Source organism: Tiliqua scincoides, chromosome 7 (genome assembly GCF_035046505.1).
Source record: "Tiliqua scincoides isolate rTilSci1 chromosome 7, rTilSci1.hap2, whole genome shotgun sequence".
NCBI lineage: Eukaryota > Metazoa > Chordata > Lepidosauria > Squamata > Scincidae > Tiliqua > Tiliqua scincoides.
In genome coordinates this window covers 62533765-62555079 of record NC_089827.1, presented here as the reverse complement: position 1 = coordinate 62555079, position 21315 = coordinate 62533765, and the positions used below count along the sequence as shown (strand labels likewise).

The window sequence follows — 21315 nt, the reverse complement described above, 5'->3', positions numbered from 1 at the left end:
AGTGGGGTTAAAATACAAAATTTTTAAATTTAACTGGTAAGAGCAAAAGGTGACTTTTTCATCTTTAGCGAATGTACTCTATATCATACTCCTGGAAGTAGTTAGGTACTGCAGGCACAGCATCAGAAGCTGGCAGAGATTGTTGGCCAGTTCCCATCCCAGTCATCTGAAGGCCCACCTGGACATATACTGAGCCTTCAGTATAGAGGGCAGTGGTAGTGCCCACTGTGTCATGTGGGGCTAGGCAGGGTGGTGGTGCTACACAGGACCCAGTGAAGGACTTTATCTCACGGCCTTTAGCAATCTGGCTTGGGCACAACTTAGGACAGAACATCACTACAGGCGATAGTGTGTTAAGCAGTCAAATAGGCAGAAGGTGCTCCAAGATGACACTAGGCACGTACAGTTTTTGCATGCTTCCTGTTCTATACGCTTGGTAACCAGGATCTTGGATATACATTAATGCCACTGCTATGGGGTGAATATGGAGAACTAAAAAAGTATGAAGCCTTCTAAGTCCATCATACATACCAGGAACTTGGCCTGTTTTTTCATCTTCTTTTGATCACCCCCCCCCCACACACACACACCAAAATGTTCTCTTCCCATTTCTATCATGCATCACCAGGATCTCTACTGTATTCATACAGATCTTGCCTCCCGCCATATTATATCATTACTGGGGCAGACTGAAGGAGATCACTGCCTGCAATGAGCCAAGACATTGAAAATAATGAGTCCACACTTAGGAAGCTAGAAAAGTGTCTCAGCACTGCTACCATGATTAGCATCGTGTTTCACAAGTCCTTCATCTGGCATGAATAGCTTGCAGACCTACTTCAGTCATTGCTCCTGGTAACAGCTGGCACTTGCTTAGAAGTATTTCATGCAATGCATTATTCCAGAATATATATAAGAAAAAGCCATTTCCAGCTGTCTTTATAAGATCATAAGACCACTCTTAAATCCTTAAAATGCAGGGAGGAAAGAATGCTGGGTCAGGGGCTGTCATCTACATAGGGTTACTTCACAGTGTCATTTTCAAGCCCTCTATCTGAACAGCAATATAATAATATCCTGTACCTTAATGAATGCTGGAATGCAAGAGCTTTGGCTGTGGCCAGTTTTTCTTTGTCATTTTCAAGCTCTTCAGCCTGCCAGGCAACATCCGATTCTAGTTCTGTGACTTTAAGTGGTGAACCTCCTGCTCCGCTTTCCTTATTTGAAAACATACTTTTATCATCCTCCTTATCCAACAAAAACTCAACAGAATCTTCTCTACAACTTAAAACATTAATCAAATCCCTAGAATGAGTGTTACTCTTGTCACTTAAAGACTCACAAATCTCTTCTGAATCACTTCGACTGAAAAGTCCACTACTACTTTCTTCATTGATTCTTCCCAAAAGTTTTTCTGATGCATCATCTGAAAAAGAACTGCCCCTTCGCAAATTCATACCACTATCCAACTTGCAAAGGGGGTCTATCAAAACAGTTTTGCTATGGTCAGCATTTGAAGCCCTACAGTCTGAAACAATATCAATCTCTGAACTGCTTGCCTGTGCCACATTAGCAGTGATTACTTTGCTCTCTGATGCGTAAGCTTCTCCATTCTCCAAAGGTGAGAGGTCCAATGCCAATGGACTCCCTTCCTCCAAAACAGGAGATTTACAGCTACTCCCTTGCAGCAGCGGATGGAGCAACAGAGCTACATCTGCACTTTTCAGCAAGATCCCAATGCATACATCCGCCTGCTTTGCCAGTTTTCCTGTAACAGTCTCTACATCCTTCCTCAGGTTATCCATGAGCAGCGCAAGAGATTCTTGGAGGCAGAGTAAGAAAAGGTACTGGTGGTGATTTATTTGCATGCTCACATGTTTATGGATGTGAACAAGAATATGAATATCTGCATCAGAGGAAAAACGAGCAGCCTGGGATCCTGAAGTGCTGCCAGGAGTGCACAGGTTTCCAATACCATTGGTTAGGGGTTCTGTCTCAGTATTGTAAAACTGTTTCAGAAGTCTTTTGCGCTGCAGTCTATTAGCGAGGTCACTAGACTCACTTTTTGGAATGTTAAGAGGTTTCTGACTATACAAAGTGGACTCTTTCTGCATTTGTTCAAATCTTGTGGGCTGGCAAAGCCAGAGCGAAAGTGGGAATGAGTCTACAAAGCTTATTGGCCGTCCTTTTCCACTCTTCATTCCTTCATAGTCTATCCAAAACTGAGAAAAATGCACTGCCCAGATGTCAGAAGCAGCAGATGTTTTAAGAGCACATTTATTCAGTTTGGGAGTTATAAAGCCTTTATAGACATCATGTATCTTAGTATCTTGTTCATGAGCATGCCGCTGGAAGATTGGATGCAGAAGATTGAAACAATCAGGGGATTTCGGAAAGCCTATGAAAGTTCTACTGAAAAACTCGCAGTCTTTGAAGTTTTGGAATACTGCTTCCAAATCAGAGCGCCTGCAGTTTGGCGAGTGTCGGGTGTTCGTTGCAATCATCTCAGAACTCTGAATTGAAATTGCACGTGGATAATCTTTATGGCTTTGTTTCCTTTCAGATGGAATGATAAACTGCAATAAGAAGCACAGAATTACAAAAATATAAATAGTACACATTTTAGTGAAGCATTTCTCAAATATAGTAGTGATTACTCAAATACTGTAAGGGTTTGTGCGACAAGTGGTCCACCCCAAGGAATGCCTATCTGACTGATAATTTGCACAGAACCTGTTAAGCTCAAGTTATGAGATGTGATCCCACTGGGACTGGTTGAGTAGGGCTGTAAGGATTGCATTGAGATAACACATGTAATGCATTTTGAAGTATAAATCTGTTATTCTTTAATGTGCCATAAGATTCTTTGATTGCTATGTGTGTGATTTAAGGCAGTTATCTTTAAACTCTGTGCAATTATATCACCAAGTATACCTGGTTCCTACATCTCTTGCAGTCATTGATTCATTTCTCTGTTGAGCTCTTACATATAGCTCCCAATGCCATTCTAAGCTGAAGTAGCAAAGACTGCACCACTCAAAGACTTTTCTAGACTTTATTCTAGCTTACTGAAGTCCTATAAAGGCGATGTGGCTTTGACATGTAAAGCATCGTAACTTCTAAAACTCCTAATAGAGTTTGCATACAGGAACAACAGTTCTCTCATCAATTCTCTTCATTCCACCATTTCCATCACACTCACTATATCTTTGTTTTCTTTCAGTACCAAGCACTCCAGCATAGAAGCGTTTAGCATTAGCATATAATGTGCAGGATACTTAGATATTGAAGTTTTGTATGCTCTCTCCAACTCCCAGAAAATTTTATAGAAAATTTCAATTATGTTTAAGGTACCATGCATTTAACTTTCTCTTTGGTTCCTTTCTTGTACGAGAACACATCCTAACACAGAGCTCAGCAAGATGTTTGGAAACAAATGTTACACTGGAAAAGGTTTTCCAACAAAGGCTAGAAACCTACTTTAAAAAGTGTGTGTGTGGGGGGGGGGGAATTGAGGTCAGGAATCAACAAGCACAGGAATGAAATGGAAGAAAGAAAATATTTCTATAAACTGAAAAAAAAAAGGAAGAGAACCAAAGTGTAGGGGAATTCTTATTAAATGCTCCACTGAAATCAAATATCTGATGTATTTCAAGCAAATAAGCAAATTCTTCAGAGGCCTAGGGTAAGTCTGTCCAAGCAGAGAAAAAGTCATGAAATTAATCTTTTGTAGATACATTCTACTATGGCAAAGAATTGCAACTTGCTCTATGCCCACTGGAACTACCAACAAGTAAAATACAACTCTTGTGTTTCACCCTGGTAATGCCAAAAACAAACAAACAAACAAAAAAACAGCTAGAGCTTCGAGTCAGAAACCTCTAGAAAGAAAGAGCAAGTCATGAGTAGAACCACCATGCATTCTACTAAAAAAAAATTATTTACCCAGGAGGGTTTTTTTTTTCTCTGAAAAGAGCTTATTTTCTCAAAATAAAAATACCATGCATTTGATTTCAGTGAATCAATTGGAAATAAAAGAATGGGGTATCCCTACTCTTTCCAGACTCTCAGGAGTCTAACAAGAACCTAGAATCTAATGAGACAGGCAGCCCAATCTTATGCTCTAGCAGCACAGCAAGGTACAGCAGCACCAAAATGGCTGCCACTGTATCCTGCAGGGTCAGGGCGGCCACCGGAGTCTCGTTGGAGTAAGGAAACATTGGTTCCCTTAACCTGGGTAGAACTCTGCGGGCAGCAATGGGTCTCCTCGACGAGGACTGATGAGGCCTGTGTTGGGCAATCTGGCTCAGGAGGGGGCAGTGGATTCAGCGATAGCCTCTGCCCCCGTCTCCACCCTCCCTTGGGCCCAATCCGCCTGCCAGGCTGTCTCTCTATCTGCCCAGTTCCAACCTCCACTGCCATGAAAAGCCTCCCTGCCACCTGGTGAGAATACTCACCACCCAGCGCTTCTCGAACACATCCTTCCAGCACTGAGGCCCAGCACCAACTTGCGCTGGTCTCTCTGCCAATGCTGGGTGTCTCCTGCTGATGGTAAAGTGTCTTACAGCACTTTTATTACAACCACTGCTGGCAGTGGGGCTGGAGCGCCAGCTAGGATTGGGCCTCTATTCTCATTTATAATTTCATAAACTTGATCAATAACGCTTGTGCTGCATGTTTTCAAACTGTACCTTTATCATTAACCCATCAATTCGAACATCAACATGCTCTTCAGACTTCGAATTATCGTTTAACATGTACATCAACATGAATTGATTGAGGCTCTGCTTTAAATCCAGCACAAACTGGTTTAACCAAAGAATACTCTTCTCATCCAGAGTGAACTGCAGTGCATTTAGCTGAACATAAAGGTTTGGGCTTGGAACTAAGCGAGAAATATAAAAAAAAAGATTATTATGGATAAGTAGTGCCATTCTCTTGTCTAGAATCTGTTTGATTAACAAACACCAAAATAAGGTCGCAAGAAAGATATTTATGAGGTTGACATTCTGGTTGAATACAGATAATTTCTGAAACATAATGGGAACAAACAAACAAATTTTCAGTGTCAGTCTGGTGGCTTGACAGTTAAAGGGAGAAAGCACATGAAATGGGAAAAGCCTGGTATTTCCTAAATGCAACCATTTCTCCTCATCTTGAACTAGTTAATGAAGGGAAGAAACACAGCCCAATCCTATCTAAAACTCCATGTGGCGACGCAACAGCATCAGCACTGCTTCCACTGTATCACAAGGGGGATTTTTGGCTGCTGGAGGCCTCCTCAGGGTAAGGGAACATTTGTTCACTTGCTCTGGGATAAGCTCCAGCAGCCACAACGGTTTAATTTGGACCTGCACCAGTGGTATCGCTGGCACTAGTCCGCATTGATCAACACAGGTGGATCAGGCCCAGGAAGGAGCTTTGCATTCAGTGTGTGTGATTTCAGCAGTCCCGCCCCCCCTTCCAAGCCCAATCCACCCACAGACAGCCCTCTGTCACTGCCCCATTCTGCTGTCCCATTCTGGGACTCTTCTGTCCCATAAGACCCCCCTCCTCATCCTCCCCTTGCCCTTGCGTTGGACTTACCTGCTCCAACAGGCCTCCAGATGACTGCTGGATAGTGTGGGAAGGCTCTGGCCTTTCCACCAGCGTGCCTGGGCTTTGCAATGTTGTAAAGTGCTTTATGGCACTTTTGCAACAGGGCACACTGGCGGAACGCACATTCCGCCAGCACAGAACCTGAATAGGATTGGGTCATAACTCTCAAACTTCTGGTCTACTCAGATTCACTCTTTAGGGAATCTGAAAATAAAAGGAATGAATGTACTTGATGGTACTGATGAATAGGAAAGGTAGCCTGCAGTATGTTTCCCACTTCCTTCCAAACGATTATATATCCTATATATATATAAGGATATTATATATTCTTATAATCATATATAAGAATCTATTTTAAGAATATATAAGAATCAATTTTATTCAAAATTATCTGAAAACTACTACAGCCAGTTTATGGGGAGACACGACGGGAAGTGTGCTCAGTTATGCTTGTTACGGTCAGAATACAACAGGTACCCATGAAGGTCACACAGAAGTGTAAATGCATCTGTCGTAGCAGTGTCAATTGCGCTGCTGGGGTCAGTTTTTAGCTCTTTGCAGTACCCTTTGCAGTACCCTTTGAAGCACTAAAGAAAAGTAGCAAAACTAGTTTTGCACGAAGTATATGACAGGTGAAAACAAGTGTGTGGGCAGTGATAGCTGTTTCCATCACCTCCAACAATCTGAAATGTTAACATCTACATACAAGGACATTACTTCTATTTCTTTTCACAATTATCTACTTTTGATGTCTGAGAAAAGACAGAGACTGTATAAGCTACATATCTATGCTCATTGCCCAGAGAAATTACTTCACCATTTTCCTTGCTGAACTCAGGTGAGATCTTTATGTAGGAAAGTGCTGACCTTCATATCAGTAAAGTTACACTGACAATGCTTAATTATGGCCTAGGCAATAATGCAATACTTTGTTTTAACATGTTCAATGCTAAGCTGAATTCATTTCTGATTAACTGTAGAAAAAAAGAATAACTTGTTGAGTTGAATACAATTTTCACTCTTTTCAGGAATACACACAATATCTGAAGTGATATCACTATGAAAATTTGTGCTGCTATAACTATTTAGGCTGCAATCCTAACCGCACTTCCCTGGGAGTAAGTCCCATTGAACACAATAGGTCTTATCTCTGAGCAGACCTGCTTAGAATTGTGCCCTAAGTTCTAGCTATCTATAAATATCTTTTCAAAAAAAGCATAATTTAGGCTACAATGTTCCCAATGCTTCAAAAAGAGAGGGAGGGAGTTCTGACCGCTCCCCATCAGTTTTGAATTTAAAAATTACAGGACTGGAAAGAGACCTGAACCTGATTTCTCCACATCAAAACAGAACACATTGGACAAATTGTAGCAAGCAAGAATTTGACAGCAGGAGCAAACAAGGTATTCTAAAGCACAAGAGATGTTGCTTATTTTAATCAGAGTTATCATGAAGGAGGCTAAAAAAAAATCTCTCACACACACGCTCGACAAAGAGGGAAGATGATTTAAAAAACACTTACTGGGAAAATCTTTTCCATCTGGGTAGTAATATTCAGTGAATTCAATGTGAATGGCAGGCATTTCTGATGGGAGATATAGAGCCTTCTTATTGCAAGAGATAAGAGTTTTGGGGGAACGACGATATTGGTCTGCTGTAGAGACCTGAAAATAAGTTAAGCAACAGAATACATTGTTTTTGTGAACAATGCTTCTTAACAGGGAGTTAAGCCCTGATTCTAAAGGATTTGTATATAGCAGTTTTTAAAAAGTCATACTCAATTTTAAAAGCTGATTTCTTACTTTTAAACAGTTGTCTTACTGAAAACTTGGCTTTTGTCCTGATTTTATTAGTGCCTGTCAGCCTGTCTGATAAAAATTCAATGATAGTTTAAATAGTTCTAGATTTTTTTTGTAAAGCACCATTAACATACATGGCCCTTTACACAGAATAATAGGGCAAGATCCTGCTCCAAAGGACAACAGTGATTAAATGAATACCCATACTAATGTAATAAAAGGTAGTTTACTTTTAATATCCACAATTATTCTGCAACTTTTTAATAAAGAGGATATGACAATGCATCGTAAAAATGAGGGAGAAAGTAAAGGAAATCCAGATTGCTATACATATTTTCTGGAAGCATGAATCTGAAATTAAACCATAAGTGTTGTCAGTGCAAAATGGTTAGGCAAAAAGTCCAAAACAAGTCGCTTGTACAACCCAGTTTCATTTCCATAGGTACCACATACATACTACAAAGATCCTATGCTGAACAGGATAAATCACATTCAGGGAGAGGTACTATCAGAAGTCCAGGCTTGGAGGGAAAACACACAAAACCTTTTATTATATTCAAGCCAGTTAATTTGGCAAACATTTCATTGTCTTCAAGAAAAGCAGTAAGATTTTATGTATTTTTAGTAACGTGGATTAGGAGAACGATTCCTGCAGCTGCAAGGTAATGCACAAATCCACTCTGCAGTTGTAGCAGCTATCATTTCTGCAACCACCACACTGATTCCTAGTCATCAGTATCACTTAGGGGAGCAGCGTTTACAATGATATTGTCTTCAGCCCTCCCTGAAGCTAACAAAGAACCATGAAAGTTTAGAGCAAGTTTCCTGGAAAAAATGTACTGGGTTTGCCACTGTGGACATTAAGAACAAATTTTAAAAAAAAAAATACTCTCAATTCCAGCAGTTATTATTGAAATATACCTGATAAATGTTAAAATCTGCAAGTCTAACCACAACAGGGCTGGACATCAGTTTACCCTTTGGTTGCTGAGAAGGCTTAGCAATTCCTTTGGGTGTTTGTTCTTTGCCTGTAGAAAAGAGGAAGCACACACAGGGACACCATTTATTTTTAACTTTGTACTAAAAGGTGATTTGTCAAATCTCCCCAGAAAAGAAGTTTGTTAAATTCAGATCAACAACATCAAAAATAAACAACTTCCAGAGAAGTAGTCATATTAAGTCTGTTGTAGCATAACAGTCTTATAGCATCTTAAAGACTAACCCTGTGGTTCTCAAATTGGGGCGTCGCGACACCCCAGCCTAAGGGCCCTGGACTCTGCCCCCTTAAGCGGTGCGGGTGGGGGGAAGACAGCGACACAATCCCCAGGATTGCATCGCTAATGGGGGGTGCTGGAACTGGCATGCACTTAACTCTGCAGGGCTCCCCGAGCTTTAGAAAATGAAAGTGGAGTGATCGCGTCCACCTCATTTGCAGCCACTACCTTCCCCACTCCCCTGCAAGGACTTACAGCAGTTCCCAAGCTCCCTGGGAATTTGTGAACTACTGGACTAACCTCTTTATTTCAGCATAAGGTTTCATGGACCACAGTTAAAATTTAAATTAAAATGTAAAAATCAGAATTAAAGTCAAAACTAAGCCTCATTTCTCTGCAAAATACAAATGACACTGGTAGTCCAATAGTGTACACCTGCTAGATCTGTGTAGGCTTTGAAGTCTACTGGACCTCAAGTGGCTCACAGCCCAATCCTGTGCTACCAGCACCCAGGGCTGTAGTAGTGCTGAAAATGGCTGCTGCTGCATCCTACACACTCTGCAGGCAGCGCCATTAGCTCCTTGGGAGAAGGGGACTCTGATTCCCTTCCCCTGGGTAAGCAGAGCAGACCTGCAATGGGGCTACTCAATTCTATGTCGACCCAGGGGTTGGCATAGAATTCTGAGCCTCTGTGTTGGACCAGCGGCCTGAAATGGAGGCTCAGAATCCGGAGGAGCTTTGCTCCACCTGTCCCACCTCCCTCCTGACCTGTTCCCTCTCCCCGCCCTGGAATGCCTCCTCCCCGCCTCCCCCCACACTCCACCTTTCTACGCCAGCATGCACTGTATAGAATTGGGCCCTCAGCCTTGAAGATCATTTCTCTGCTTCCAAGAGAATTGTGTTTTGGTGTCAAAAAATGTTAACAAAGGCAAGAAAATGCGAGAAAGTTCCAAGGAATACAAACTATTGCTTGAAATCTAAAGTGTGTTTTAAGACTGCTATAAGACAGCCTTAATGCTTCCCATGTAAGTTAGCAGTATACAAAATAAGATACCTGCTTGAGTGTGCTGTGGCGACCCATTAGGTGGGGATTTAGTAGGAGAATCTATATTATGATCCTTCACAGCCTGCTTAAGCAATTCAACATTGCTTTTGAATTCGTGTAATAATTCTTCTGCCCATCCACTTCTGGCTTGGGTAGCATCACTATAATGCATCCAATGGGTACAGCTGTTGCCTACAAACATTATACACATAGACAGAAAAAATCTATAAACATGTCATTAAGTATGTTTTAAAGAGACATTGAAATTCAAGTTATTTAACAGTATTCATAACCAACACACACACACTCTCACTCACTCTTCTTTGGTCAATCTACATTCCTGATGTACAAAGCAAACAATTACTGAAACACATAAACACATAAAAGATTTCCAATATGCAGCTACTATCATATCATTTGATGTGGTATTGATTCACTACTTGTTATGATGCATATTAGTTGCCTGCCGCTTAATCCTAATATTAGAAGTATGTCAGGTACCAAAATAATGACTGTACTTAGCATTTGTATGGTACTTTTAAGTATAAAAATTCCTTCACAAGCCAGAGAAGGGTGCAGCAATTTGTTGTAGAGTGTGAAATCTAATGTACTCTGAGAATTAGCTTCTGCTGCATTAGTTGCATTCTGAGATCCTGTGAGGATTTTTCAATAGAGAGGCCATTTTCAACCACAATGCTGTGGCACACTGGTGTGCTGCGAATGGTCCCCAGATGTGCTGCGCCGGAATTTGGGAGATGGTCATTTATCAATAGGACCATTGGGTGATGTGAACCCCCACTGACAGCATAGTGTGCCTTGTCAATTGTCAAAAAGCTGATGGTGTGCCTTGACCATTTTAGTGCCTTGCCAGTGAACAAGATGAAAAAGGTTGAAAATCACTGCATTAGAGGAAACCACAATTTCCCATTGTTTGGGCTGCACTTAACATTCAAATTGCCCATTCTACTCTAATCTGAGATGCTGATTTTGACCTCAATGATAAGCCTTTGTTAGGGAAAGTTGTTGTCTTAGGTAGCCCCACAAAATGGATTAGAGCAAACATAATTGGTGGTGATTTAAAAGCCAGGAATGACAGGGTCAAACAACTCCAACAAGAGAAAAGTGAACTAGATGTACACTACTGCCATGGAGGTGATCAGGGAAGTAAATCTGAAAGTGTGTGAAAATCCCCATGCTGAATTATAATCAACAACCATCTTATTATCTACTTTGGCCTCCAGTTTTAAGTTTTTAACTGCCTCCATAGTGTAAATTCTGAATGGGTTAAATTCTGAATGATTCTGAATGAGGCTAAATTTAAATCTATGACTTAAATCTTTCTAGGCTTGTCTGGCTGCAGCTATTGTAGACAGCTCATCACCCAACATATGAAGAAATAACTCAACACTGTTCCATTAGAGATGGAATGCCTCTAATACAGCCCAGGGTTCAAATAAAGGGTGGAGGCTTTATGACACAAGGTTCAGATGACTGAATCCTCCATCCTTCACTGACAGCTACAATTTGCTTAACAAGAAGTGGGGCCTGGTACCATGCTAGAGAAATGATGAACTGGTCAATTTTTGCAAAATACGCAACAGGTATATAACATGGAAGGTGCTTAGACTTATTAAAGCAATATTGCACCTTAATCTCTGCTAACACGGCAAAGAGGCACCTTAAACTGGTGACTCTCCTCTTAGCAGGGGGAGACCAAATGTCCCAGATCTTGGCCAGTGGCTGTTGCTAGTGTCTCCACCGTGCTTATCATTAGATTATGAACTGCTTTCGGACCATCTGCTAATTGCTTCTGCTATACAAACTGTTTTGAGACATTTTTAGCTGAAAAACAAGTATTCTGGATTATCAGTACAGTACTACTTTTTGACTGGGATAACAGATCTGTATTTTATTTTTAGTTTCACATCACTTAAAAGAAAGTGAATATGTAGAAGTCACTATAGAAGTATTTACTAAAAAAATAATGTTGTCCATGCATTTTGTACAGACTTGTAAGGACTGCAACTCAACATTTACTCTTACCTGCTTTGTGAAAAGGGTAATAGTCCACTGTTAACTGACTAAAGGATAGTTGCATAGCACCACCCGAAACACGCCTGTTTGTATCTGTAAAAGAATTAAAGATTAAACAATATACAGTATTGCCAACTATTTATTCATTTGCTATGTGAGGAAATTCTTTTAAAACTCTTCTGCTTGGTACTTCTAAAACTGCTTATGAAGACTTTTAGGAAAGTCTTCATAAGCCAATTCAAGGCACATGCCTCTGTACAGGTCCATTTTGTAAACCTTTGGGGTTTGGTTTCTTGAATGCTGCGTTTCCCTTCTTTCTAGCCTAGCACATCTCTCTATCAATTTGTTTTTTAAATTACAATCATAAGAACAGCCAATTTTAAGCAAGAAGATGGAATACAGTGCTTGGGTGTCCCACAAAAAGGAAGAAATTCAGTTTTAATAGTTGTGTTCAATGGCCCTCTACTAATCTGTGGCAAACATTGCTTCACCAATCAGCAAGAGAACTGACATCTGTTCCTTTCCCTTCCAAGAATTCATGTCTATAGTTGTTCTGTCACTCCACAGGTGAAGGGGAAGGATAGCACTATCATAGTCACTAGCCAGACAACCAGCAGCTACCAGGAGTTTGCAATCCCTCCCTCCAAGCAAGAACAGTTTTGTAATAGTGTGCTGCTCACTAGGAAACAATCAAAGAACGTGGGCTTCTTGGGAGGTATTTATAAATTTGGATATAAATTTGATTTCTTTGTCTTTTCTGCCATCTCATTTAAGAAAGAGAAATACTAATTATTTCAGCAAATCACCCAGTTTTCAGGAGAGGCAAAAAATAAATGCAATACACCAATAAGAATATTATACATCAATTCCTATTACAAAAGGATGAACTATCATATAATTAAAGTTTAAGCAAATAGCTTAAGCGGCTGATCTTATTGGGCTTACTGTCACTGTTCCAGACCCACTGCTGGCACTGGGCATTGTAAGAGTGCTGTAAGCACTCCAGCGCCAGTGGAGAAGCCAGCTCCAATTGGCACTGGGCCTCAGTGCTGGGAGGACACGTGGCTGGAGCACCAAGTGGTAAGTATCCCCTACAGGTAGCAGGGAGGCTTACCGGGCTGGAGGGAGGGTAGGAAGGGGATGGAGCTGGGCACAGAGAGGGTGGGCCAGAGGAAAGATTGAGCTGGCAGCAGAGGCTGCTGCCATATCCCATGCCTCCTTCCAAGCTCAAGAGCTGGCACAACACCAAGGAGACCCATTGGGGCTGCCTGGACTTAACAAAGGGTAAGGAAACATTTGTCCCCTTATCCTGAGGAGGCTCCAGTGACTGGCCTGGTCTCACAGAATACAGTGGCAGCCATCTCAGCACCACTGTACCTAGGCATAGGATTGAGTTGTAAGCATCCCTAGCCTTAAAATTTTTTACTCGCTTTTGTGTTCATTTTATTAGACAAAAATGCAACACAAAGAGTAAACTAACAAAAACGTCATTATGATCCAATTAGCATCCAACAAATATTGCATAAACTTGAGAAGTGTGCAAATGCTGGTAATAGATTGTAATGACTCTCTTGATAAAGAACACAAAAGCCTACATCAACACTCAACAAGCCACTAGATAAAACTCTCTTACCCTTTTCCTTTGCATGAATATCATCACATATATGCAGGTCCAGATGGGAAATGACTAGATGATAAGAAGTTTCCTTCACATCAAATTCATTGAATAGTTTCACAATTGCGTCATTTTGATCAGTGGCTGCTGAGGATTGTGGTGTTTTCACCTGCTGAGAACTAGGTGCAGGTGTGGAACTCTGGAAAAGTATTCAAATATATAAAACTTACAGAAACATCTTGTTTAGATTAGGACTGTTGAAATCAGTTCAAATCAGTAGCTTCTTTCAGTCCATCTTAGAGATGTCAATACAAACCTTTCAGTTATATGCTAGTAAAGGGCAGCTTTGCATAAATGCTCTAAACATGTTACACTTCCCTCCACCATCACCATCCATTATCTGGATCCATTCCAGTCTGGCTTCAGGTTGGGGTTTGGGACAGAGACTACCTTGGTGGATGACCAATGCTGGTGAATGGACAGGAGGAGTGTGTCCCTGTTAGTCCTGTTGAACCTCTCAGCGGCCTTCAACACCATTGCCCATGGTGTGCTCCTGGGTTGGCTGGCTGAATTGAGGGTTGGAGGCACATTTTAGTGGTGGTTCTGCTCCTTCCTGGCTGACAAATCCCAGAAGATGGTGCTGGGGGATGCTTGTCTGGCACCCTGGCTGCTTGAGTGTGGGGTGCAACAAGGTTCCATTTTATCCCCCATGCTGTTTAACATCTACATGAAGCCACTAGGAGAGGTTATCTGGAAGTTTGGGTGAGGTGCCATCAGTATGCTGATGACACCCAGCTCTTTCTCTCCTTTCCTCCTGAGTACAAGGGGGCAGTTGAGGTCCAGACATGAGTGATGAAAATCAACTAGGCACTATCTTGTTACCCAATCTAGCAAAGGTTAGACACATCTAAGACCCACTGAAATTAGTTGCAATAACATACATACATACTTAGATTTACTAGAATTAATAAGATTTGAACATCCATTCCTTTCCCCAAATTGCACTCATGGCTTCTGCAAACTGGTACCCACTAATATTGACTGATTAGCTTACCTGTACGGGTTCAGAAGCTAGGCTTTTTCTTTGTTCAGCTGATTTTTCTATTGCTTCACTAAGAGATTTAGCATATTGCACCATCGCTTTCAACTGGGAATCAGTCAAAACCCATAGCAAGTCATCCAGTATTAGAATGAGTTTGGATGACACGACATAGCAATCCTTCAACTATTGGAAAGAAGAGTTAATTATGAATATAGGCAACACAGTTGTATTCGATACAATACACAAAATATGGGGACAGGACAAAGGGTTTTGTTCTGTTTTTAGCAAAAAGAAAAACAGCCAGCTAGTAAGTCAGAATATTTATTCTCAATTATTTTGTGCCTTTTTGCCTCTTGCTGCAAGAAACCTTTACTAACAATATGACAAGAGTACAAGCAATCATAAACATGCATCAGGAATATCTAAAATTGCTGCAAATCAATATATAATGTTACCCTTCTTTTAAGTGTGACCCTGATTTTGGACTGGTTAGTTATCAGGCGAACTGGAGCACTCATGATTTCATGTTGAGAACTTTGGATTGCATCTGCTTCTATTCTGATCATCTGCCAGTTGATTTCTTTAAATGTCAATACCTAGACAAAACACAAAAAATACAAGAACCAACAATGTCTATTAGGGAAATGTAAGAATGCAATACCATCCCTCAATCCACAGGACTAGCAGTTATATCTGACATGAGCCTGCTGCTACCAAGGTTCTCCTCAGATGGCATTCTTATGAATTCCTCCATCCTCAGGGATTTAGGTGGGAGGAATCTGTGATAGGCCTTTTCCCATTAGGAATACTCCAAAATACATTGCCCAGGAAGTCTTGCCTGGCATCAAATCTGATGACTTTTCTAGCTCAGGCCTATCAGACACTGCACTTCTACACATCGTTTTAATTTAGCTTTATCACCTCTCTGTTCACCCTGTTTGGATTTTTATGCATTACGTTATTGGTAGCATTTAATCCATGATAAGGCAACAGCCTCTCACAGCACCTAAGAGCAGGTACTTAAGAAATGTTCTTAAAAAACAAGCATCATTCACTCTGAATTCAGTTTCAATTTGTTAACTCTCATCTTTTAAGAGCTGACAAAAAGTTTCTATTTACCTCTCTCTCCATAACTCACAGCAAAATGTACATGATTCAGGCAGCCAATCAAAAGGGTTCAACTTCTGAAGTACGTGTATCAGCTTCAACAAGTCATTTGATCCAGAAAACCTGTGTGCCTAAGGGCACAATCCTAACTAGGAGTTAGGCCAGCACAAGGAACCAGCCCAGGGGTGTCACAAAAGTGCTGTAGAGCATTTTTGCGCCACCATGGAGGCAGTTAGGCTGACACAAGGGACTTCCACCGGCCTAACTGCGCTGTTCCAGGGCCTGGGGACAGTGAGTTTGCACTGGCCGAGCTTGGCTGGCGCAGGGGCCTGGGGAGGAGGCATTTCAGGGCGGCGGGAGGGCAGGTGGCGAGTGGTCCCGGGGGCAGGCAAGCAGGGAGCAGGAGGGGCGGCTGGGACCTGGCAGTTACGGCAAATTCCAACCCCATTCCCCAAGCAGCGCGGAGTGGCTCCAAGTCACTTTGTTCTCCTCGGACTTGCATCACCTCCTGAGATGGCATAGGTCTGAGGAGACCCATTGGAGCTGTGGTGGATTACCTGGGGGTAGGGGAAGAGTTACCCCTTGCCTCTGGCTGAGCCAATTCTGGTCCCAATCTTGCACTGGATACAGTGCAGGCCTTCTGGCCTGCCTGTTTCCAGCACAATTTAGGATTGCACTGTAAGGAACTTAACTGAAACTAGCTTTCTTTGAATCAGGTCTGAAGCATTCAACTCCTTTTTACCATTACTGCAATGACTATGGAGACCTGGTATATTTCTGAATGTCTGCATAAGACATTTTCAAAGTGTAAATTACACTGACAGGCACGTTTTCATTTTTCAATCAATACACAAGGAAATGCCCATTTTAAACAGAGGCGTGTCAACTGCAATTTCTTAACATCCATATCTACCTGTGTGAAGATGTCTCAGATGATGATGATGTAAATATATGCATAAATCACCCTTGATTAACATAATACTTGCCTCCCACATGTACTATGTAAGAACACAGGAAGTCACCCTGAGCCAGAACTTTATAAGTTAGACAATATTACTCTATTGATGAGAGGTTGCTAAAAATTGAATGAAAACTTTACCTCTCCACGCTGAGACTCTTGTATTCGAGTAAATCTTAGATCGCCATGTTCCCAGTTTGCATTTACACTATATATTCTCAGTTGGGAAAGTTCAAATGAAGCATTGAAAGCTTTTGCTCCAATTCGGATTATAATGGAGTTTACAGAAACAGATATTCCTTCTACAACTTTTTCAGCAAAACCATATTCACTGAAAAATAAAATGTAAGCATTTTCATCAGAATTTTAATATATGACTATAAGACATGTATTTCAAATGAATGTTGAGTGATAATGGGAAACCATGGGAGGCTCACGGAAACTGTAAGCTCTCCCTCCCCAAATTGGTGCACAGAAGTGGAAGTGTCTACACAAACTTTTGACTGAAAGTTGAAACACAGTACCCTGTTACGTAGTAACTCAAAAAGCCATAGTTTATTCAAATTGCTAAGGCTAATTAGTAACAAACTAAGATCTGAAACTTGGCTCTTCTGGTTTGTTTTCTCTAAATGTGGTTTCATAAGCCATAGTTCCAACATTGTACATAACAGGCAGAAATTTTCACTCTTATCACACCATGTACATAAGACAACTTTCACTCTTAAGACAACCATGTACTTGAGGCTCATAGCAGGAAACCACTGAGTCCTATTATACCTGAACCCAGACAGCACGTGCAATTAAAAGACATCTAGTGCTGTGATCTCAGATTCCCGTTGTAAAGCGAACTTGTTATATGGACATCCTGCACCATCTTGTGGCTGAATGCAGTATAGCATCTATAGCAATACTGTAATTGAATGCAATTGACTAGCTACCATGTAAGAATCTTATGCTCTTATCTTAGGGAATGGCTGTCATATATGCCATCAGTCATTAACTGGAACATTGCTAAGTGACGCACACCTGTACATGGGAAGGATTCATATCCACAAACACGTCACCTCGGCACATGCTTGAAATGACTTAATTTTCTACAAATCTGTGAGGCAGACCTTCTCAGCCAGATCATTAGTTTACAATTTTAATTAACAGGCTACATTTTAATGTTTAAAACAGATTATTATAAAAAGACAGAGCTCATTTCCCAAATCCTAATTCCACAGGACAACATCATCCACAGGATGAAACATCATCTCACCTTTGCCCCGATGCAGTTGCTATAGGCGATGGTCCATTAGGCGGACGTGGTGTGTCACAAGTACTCATTTCCATTACTACTTTATCCAGGGACTTCAGATATGCAACAAAAGTTTAGGACAACAAAGTGTACCAATTCAATGATGAAACAAATGTAGGCATCTCAAAGAATTAACAGTATTTGCCAATGGACAGAGGTGCTTTAAAATTGTGTTATTTATTTTACTCAGAATTAAGCCCACTGTGTTCAGTAAGACTTAGGCTGCAATCCTACCTGACTCACTAGAAACAAACACCTCTAACAATGGATATCAAAATTTCATGAACAGTTTGGTTAGCTTGTTTTAAACACTTTAGTAGTGCATGGAATGTATTTATTATAGTCATTTTCAAACACACTGATATCAAAATTACCTCCAGAAGATGCTCAGATATGAATTTTGTAGATATAGGTACGTGAGTCAAGCAAAAACTGTTTTGGAGAAGTCTTGTTCTGCACACATTATATGCTACCAAACTGCAAACCATACAAGTCAATACTGAGTCATAGTAAAAATATTAAGCTAGCAAAAGTATATAAATAAAACAAACTCATTACCTTAAAGTAGCGGTTCTCAAACAGACCAGGGCCACAACCCACCTCATCCTCAGAAGGTGGCATCGTGCAGGCATCCTGACATCACACTGTCTCAGGATGGCCTCCAGAGCCTTTCAGGGGCCTCAGAAATGACTCTGGAAGTGACTTCTATGTCACTTTCACAAATGCAATCAGAAGTGACTCAGAAGTCACTTCCAGAGCCATTCTGAAGCCCATGGAGGCCTCTGGAGGCTATCCTGGGCCAGTGCAACACTGGGGCAGCTGAAGGACACGGGGCAAGTTCTGGAAGTGGCCTCCGATTGTGTCCGTTTGGCTAAAATTTGGAGCCAAACAGGCACAAAGGAGGGCGGGTGGGCCCAACTAGCAACCCACCTCGGTATCAGGGCGCGACCCACAGTTTGAGAAACACTGCCTTAAATATAATCTGGTTTCCTGATGTGAGCTTATCACTTGGAACAATCACCTTCTGGTACCATGCCAGTTAAGTATATCTGGCTTCAGAAACTTATATCGAAAAAGGCAATTTCCACCATTATCTCACAACACAGTCACTGCTCAGCACTAGTCACTAGGTCAGGGGTCTCCAAACCCTGGCCTGGGGGCCAGATGTGGCCCGCAGAGAGCCTCTATTTGACCTGCGACCAGCCTCTGGTCCCCTGAGAGCTTCCGGCCCAGTTGACTAAACATCACATACTCTCACACATAGCTTTCCCCGTAGTGGTAGCTGTACTGCCAGGTCACTGAATCAGACTATTTGAAGCTGTTTTAAAGTGCTGATGCTTAAGCAGCACAGTAGGTTGTATCTAACAAACAGCCACACAAGCATTCAAGAACAAGACAGACTTTAGTTCAACCAAGTGACCCCCAAGGTAGCTGATAAACCACCACCTTAAGTCCTGAAACATCAACATTGTCTTAGAAGTGTCAGAAGTAAAGAACCAGAAGAAAATCAAAGAGAATGTGACCTATCTCCAGATCTTCCAGAGCTTTCTGAAATACTTATAAGAAAATAAAGCGGTGACTTTGTTGCTAGGCAAAAATCTATGAAACATTTATTACCCAGATGACATATGAAATTGCTTTATATCGAGTCAGACCATGGATCTATATAGCCTAGAACTGTTAATTCTGAGAGGGAATCTCCAAGGTTTTGAACAGAGCTATTTCCTACCACCTACAATCTGATCCTTTTAATAGGAGATGCCAGGGTCTTGCCCCCTTGTAGTCTTGGTCAGACCCTCAGCTACCCAATGTTCAGCCCAGTCTCCCCAGTCATAGCCTGGGAACAGGCTTTTAACAACCATTGCCTACTGCGCCAGTCCTGCCTGCCAACTTCCCACAAGCTGTGGATGTACCACCTTGTTCATCATCACCACTACAGCAACCTCCAGCTTGGCTGGAAGTGATGCCAACAGGGCAGGTGCTGCTCCTGCTGCCCTGTTCACTGCCCTCAGAATGGGCTTGCCATTTCTTAGGCTTGTGGGGTAAGCCTCCAAGGGGTTGGGGCCGCCTGTCCCCAAACATTTTAATCATGCTGCATGAAAGACAATTATGGTATTATTAAGTCTTCACACTAAGCTCTATTACCTTAAAGCTCCACATGAGTACACACATGGCACATGGAGCAGTTTGACAAAAAACAAGTCTCAAGCCTCTTTGGGTGCTCAAAACTAGTGTCTGGATCTTTAGCTATGATAGTGACCAACATGCCTTTTAACGGTTTTAGCAAAACCTCCTTGCTGCTGTTGGCTACCATTGTAAAATAGTTTCTGTTTAACTATAAATAACATCATTCTCAATAAATTTTGGAAGTTGAATTCCAAACTCACCAAACAGATTGGATGTGTTTTCAATTTCGTCCATGGTATCTGTAAAAGAAAACAAATATTATCTACCTACCTATTTGTGGAAAAGTTTGAAGCAAATGCAACATCTTGTCAATACACCAACGCACATAAAAAAACATGTGGCGTGCAGAATGGAAAACAGAAAGGTAACTAAAACCAAGCTTGCCTCATCTTGTTAGGTGGAAAACTTGCAAACTTACCAACAGAAGTTAGTCCAAAATTGCACTATAATAAACTGCAAGACACTTTCAAATCAGGAAGATAGTGTTGAAAAACTGAGGAAATTGATACAAATATAATCAAATAAGGGAAATTCCATTCACAGATCTCTCCTACTTCAAGCATCAACAGAGTGGATATAGGGAGAACTCCCCAGCTCTTGGGATAACAAATACAAAGCTCACCTATCCTATCTGCACACCTGTGCTTTTAACTGATCAAGTTCTACAAACCAGGTATCACATCTGTTAAATTGATATTGCCAATAATCTCATGTATACTAGGCAACGCATGCACATCTGTTGATTGCGACAAATGTCTGTCAAAAACAGATTACCAGAGATTATAATATAGTTTAGTTTTGACCAATTTAGAAGTCATTCAATCCACTGTAATGCTCATTGTCCAAGAAAAAGGAAAGAGCAAATAAAAAAGACCAAAAAAAAAAAAAAAAAAGCCATGGTAGGCTGGCAGATGAAGCTTCAAACTGCTTTTGAAACACCAAGATTAGCTTGAAGTTCAGAGCTATAAAGTTAATCTCTACATGATATTGTAAAATACCTGAGTAAAGTTCATTATGAATTTATTACTACTAGCAGCTAGAATACTGTGGGATGAAATTGAAATCCTCCCTAAAAAGGAATGGTTATGGAGAGCTTTACCTTACGCCCATGGAGCAGCTCATCTGCTGATGTGCACTGTCACAAACATGCCGTAAAGCACATTGCAACAGCACAGTTGTAAGACAAACTTACAAACCTAACAAAGGTTAGAGACAAATTTGGGAGGAACTTTTTATAATTGGCAACCATACACCAATTTCATGTATGGGCATATGAAGCTGGACCAAATGGTCTTTATGCAATAATGCACCACAATATCTATGAAACAAAAATATAAATTAAAACTAAATGGAACCTTTTTGCGAATAAGAAAAGATTAGCATAAAAAAACCAAACATACTCAGCAATTATTCATA

General features: G+C 41.1%; 1 protein-coding gene across 1 annotated transcript in view; it reads right to left on the bottom strand.

The window, feature by feature from the left end:
* BLTP3B (bridge-like lipid transfer protein family member 3B) overlaps positions 1-21315 on the bottom strand; it is a 44268-nt gene that overhangs the window by 9668 nt on the left and 13285 nt on the right. The window contains exons 3-14 of the mRNA XM_066634018.1: positions 20100-20138; positions 17674-17765; positions 16554-16743; positions 14803-14943; positions 14360-14530; positions 13324-13504; positions 11700-11783; positions 9666-9848; positions 8319-8425; positions 7121-7262; positions 4692-4885; positions 1084-2576 (exon numbers count right to left, since the gene is read on the bottom strand). Coding sequence (XP_066490115.1) covers positions 1084-2576; positions 4692-4885; positions 7121-7262; positions 8319-8425; positions 9666-9848; positions 11700-11783; positions 13324-13504; positions 14360-14530; positions 14803-14943; positions 16554-16743; positions 17674-17765; positions 20100-20138 — 3017 coding nt within the window. The remainder of the gene's footprint in view (positions 1-1083; positions 2577-4691; positions 4886-7120; positions 7263-8318; positions 8426-9665; positions 9849-11699; positions 11784-13323; positions 13505-14359; positions 14531-14802; positions 14944-16553; positions 16744-17673; positions 17766-20099; positions 20139-21315) is intronic.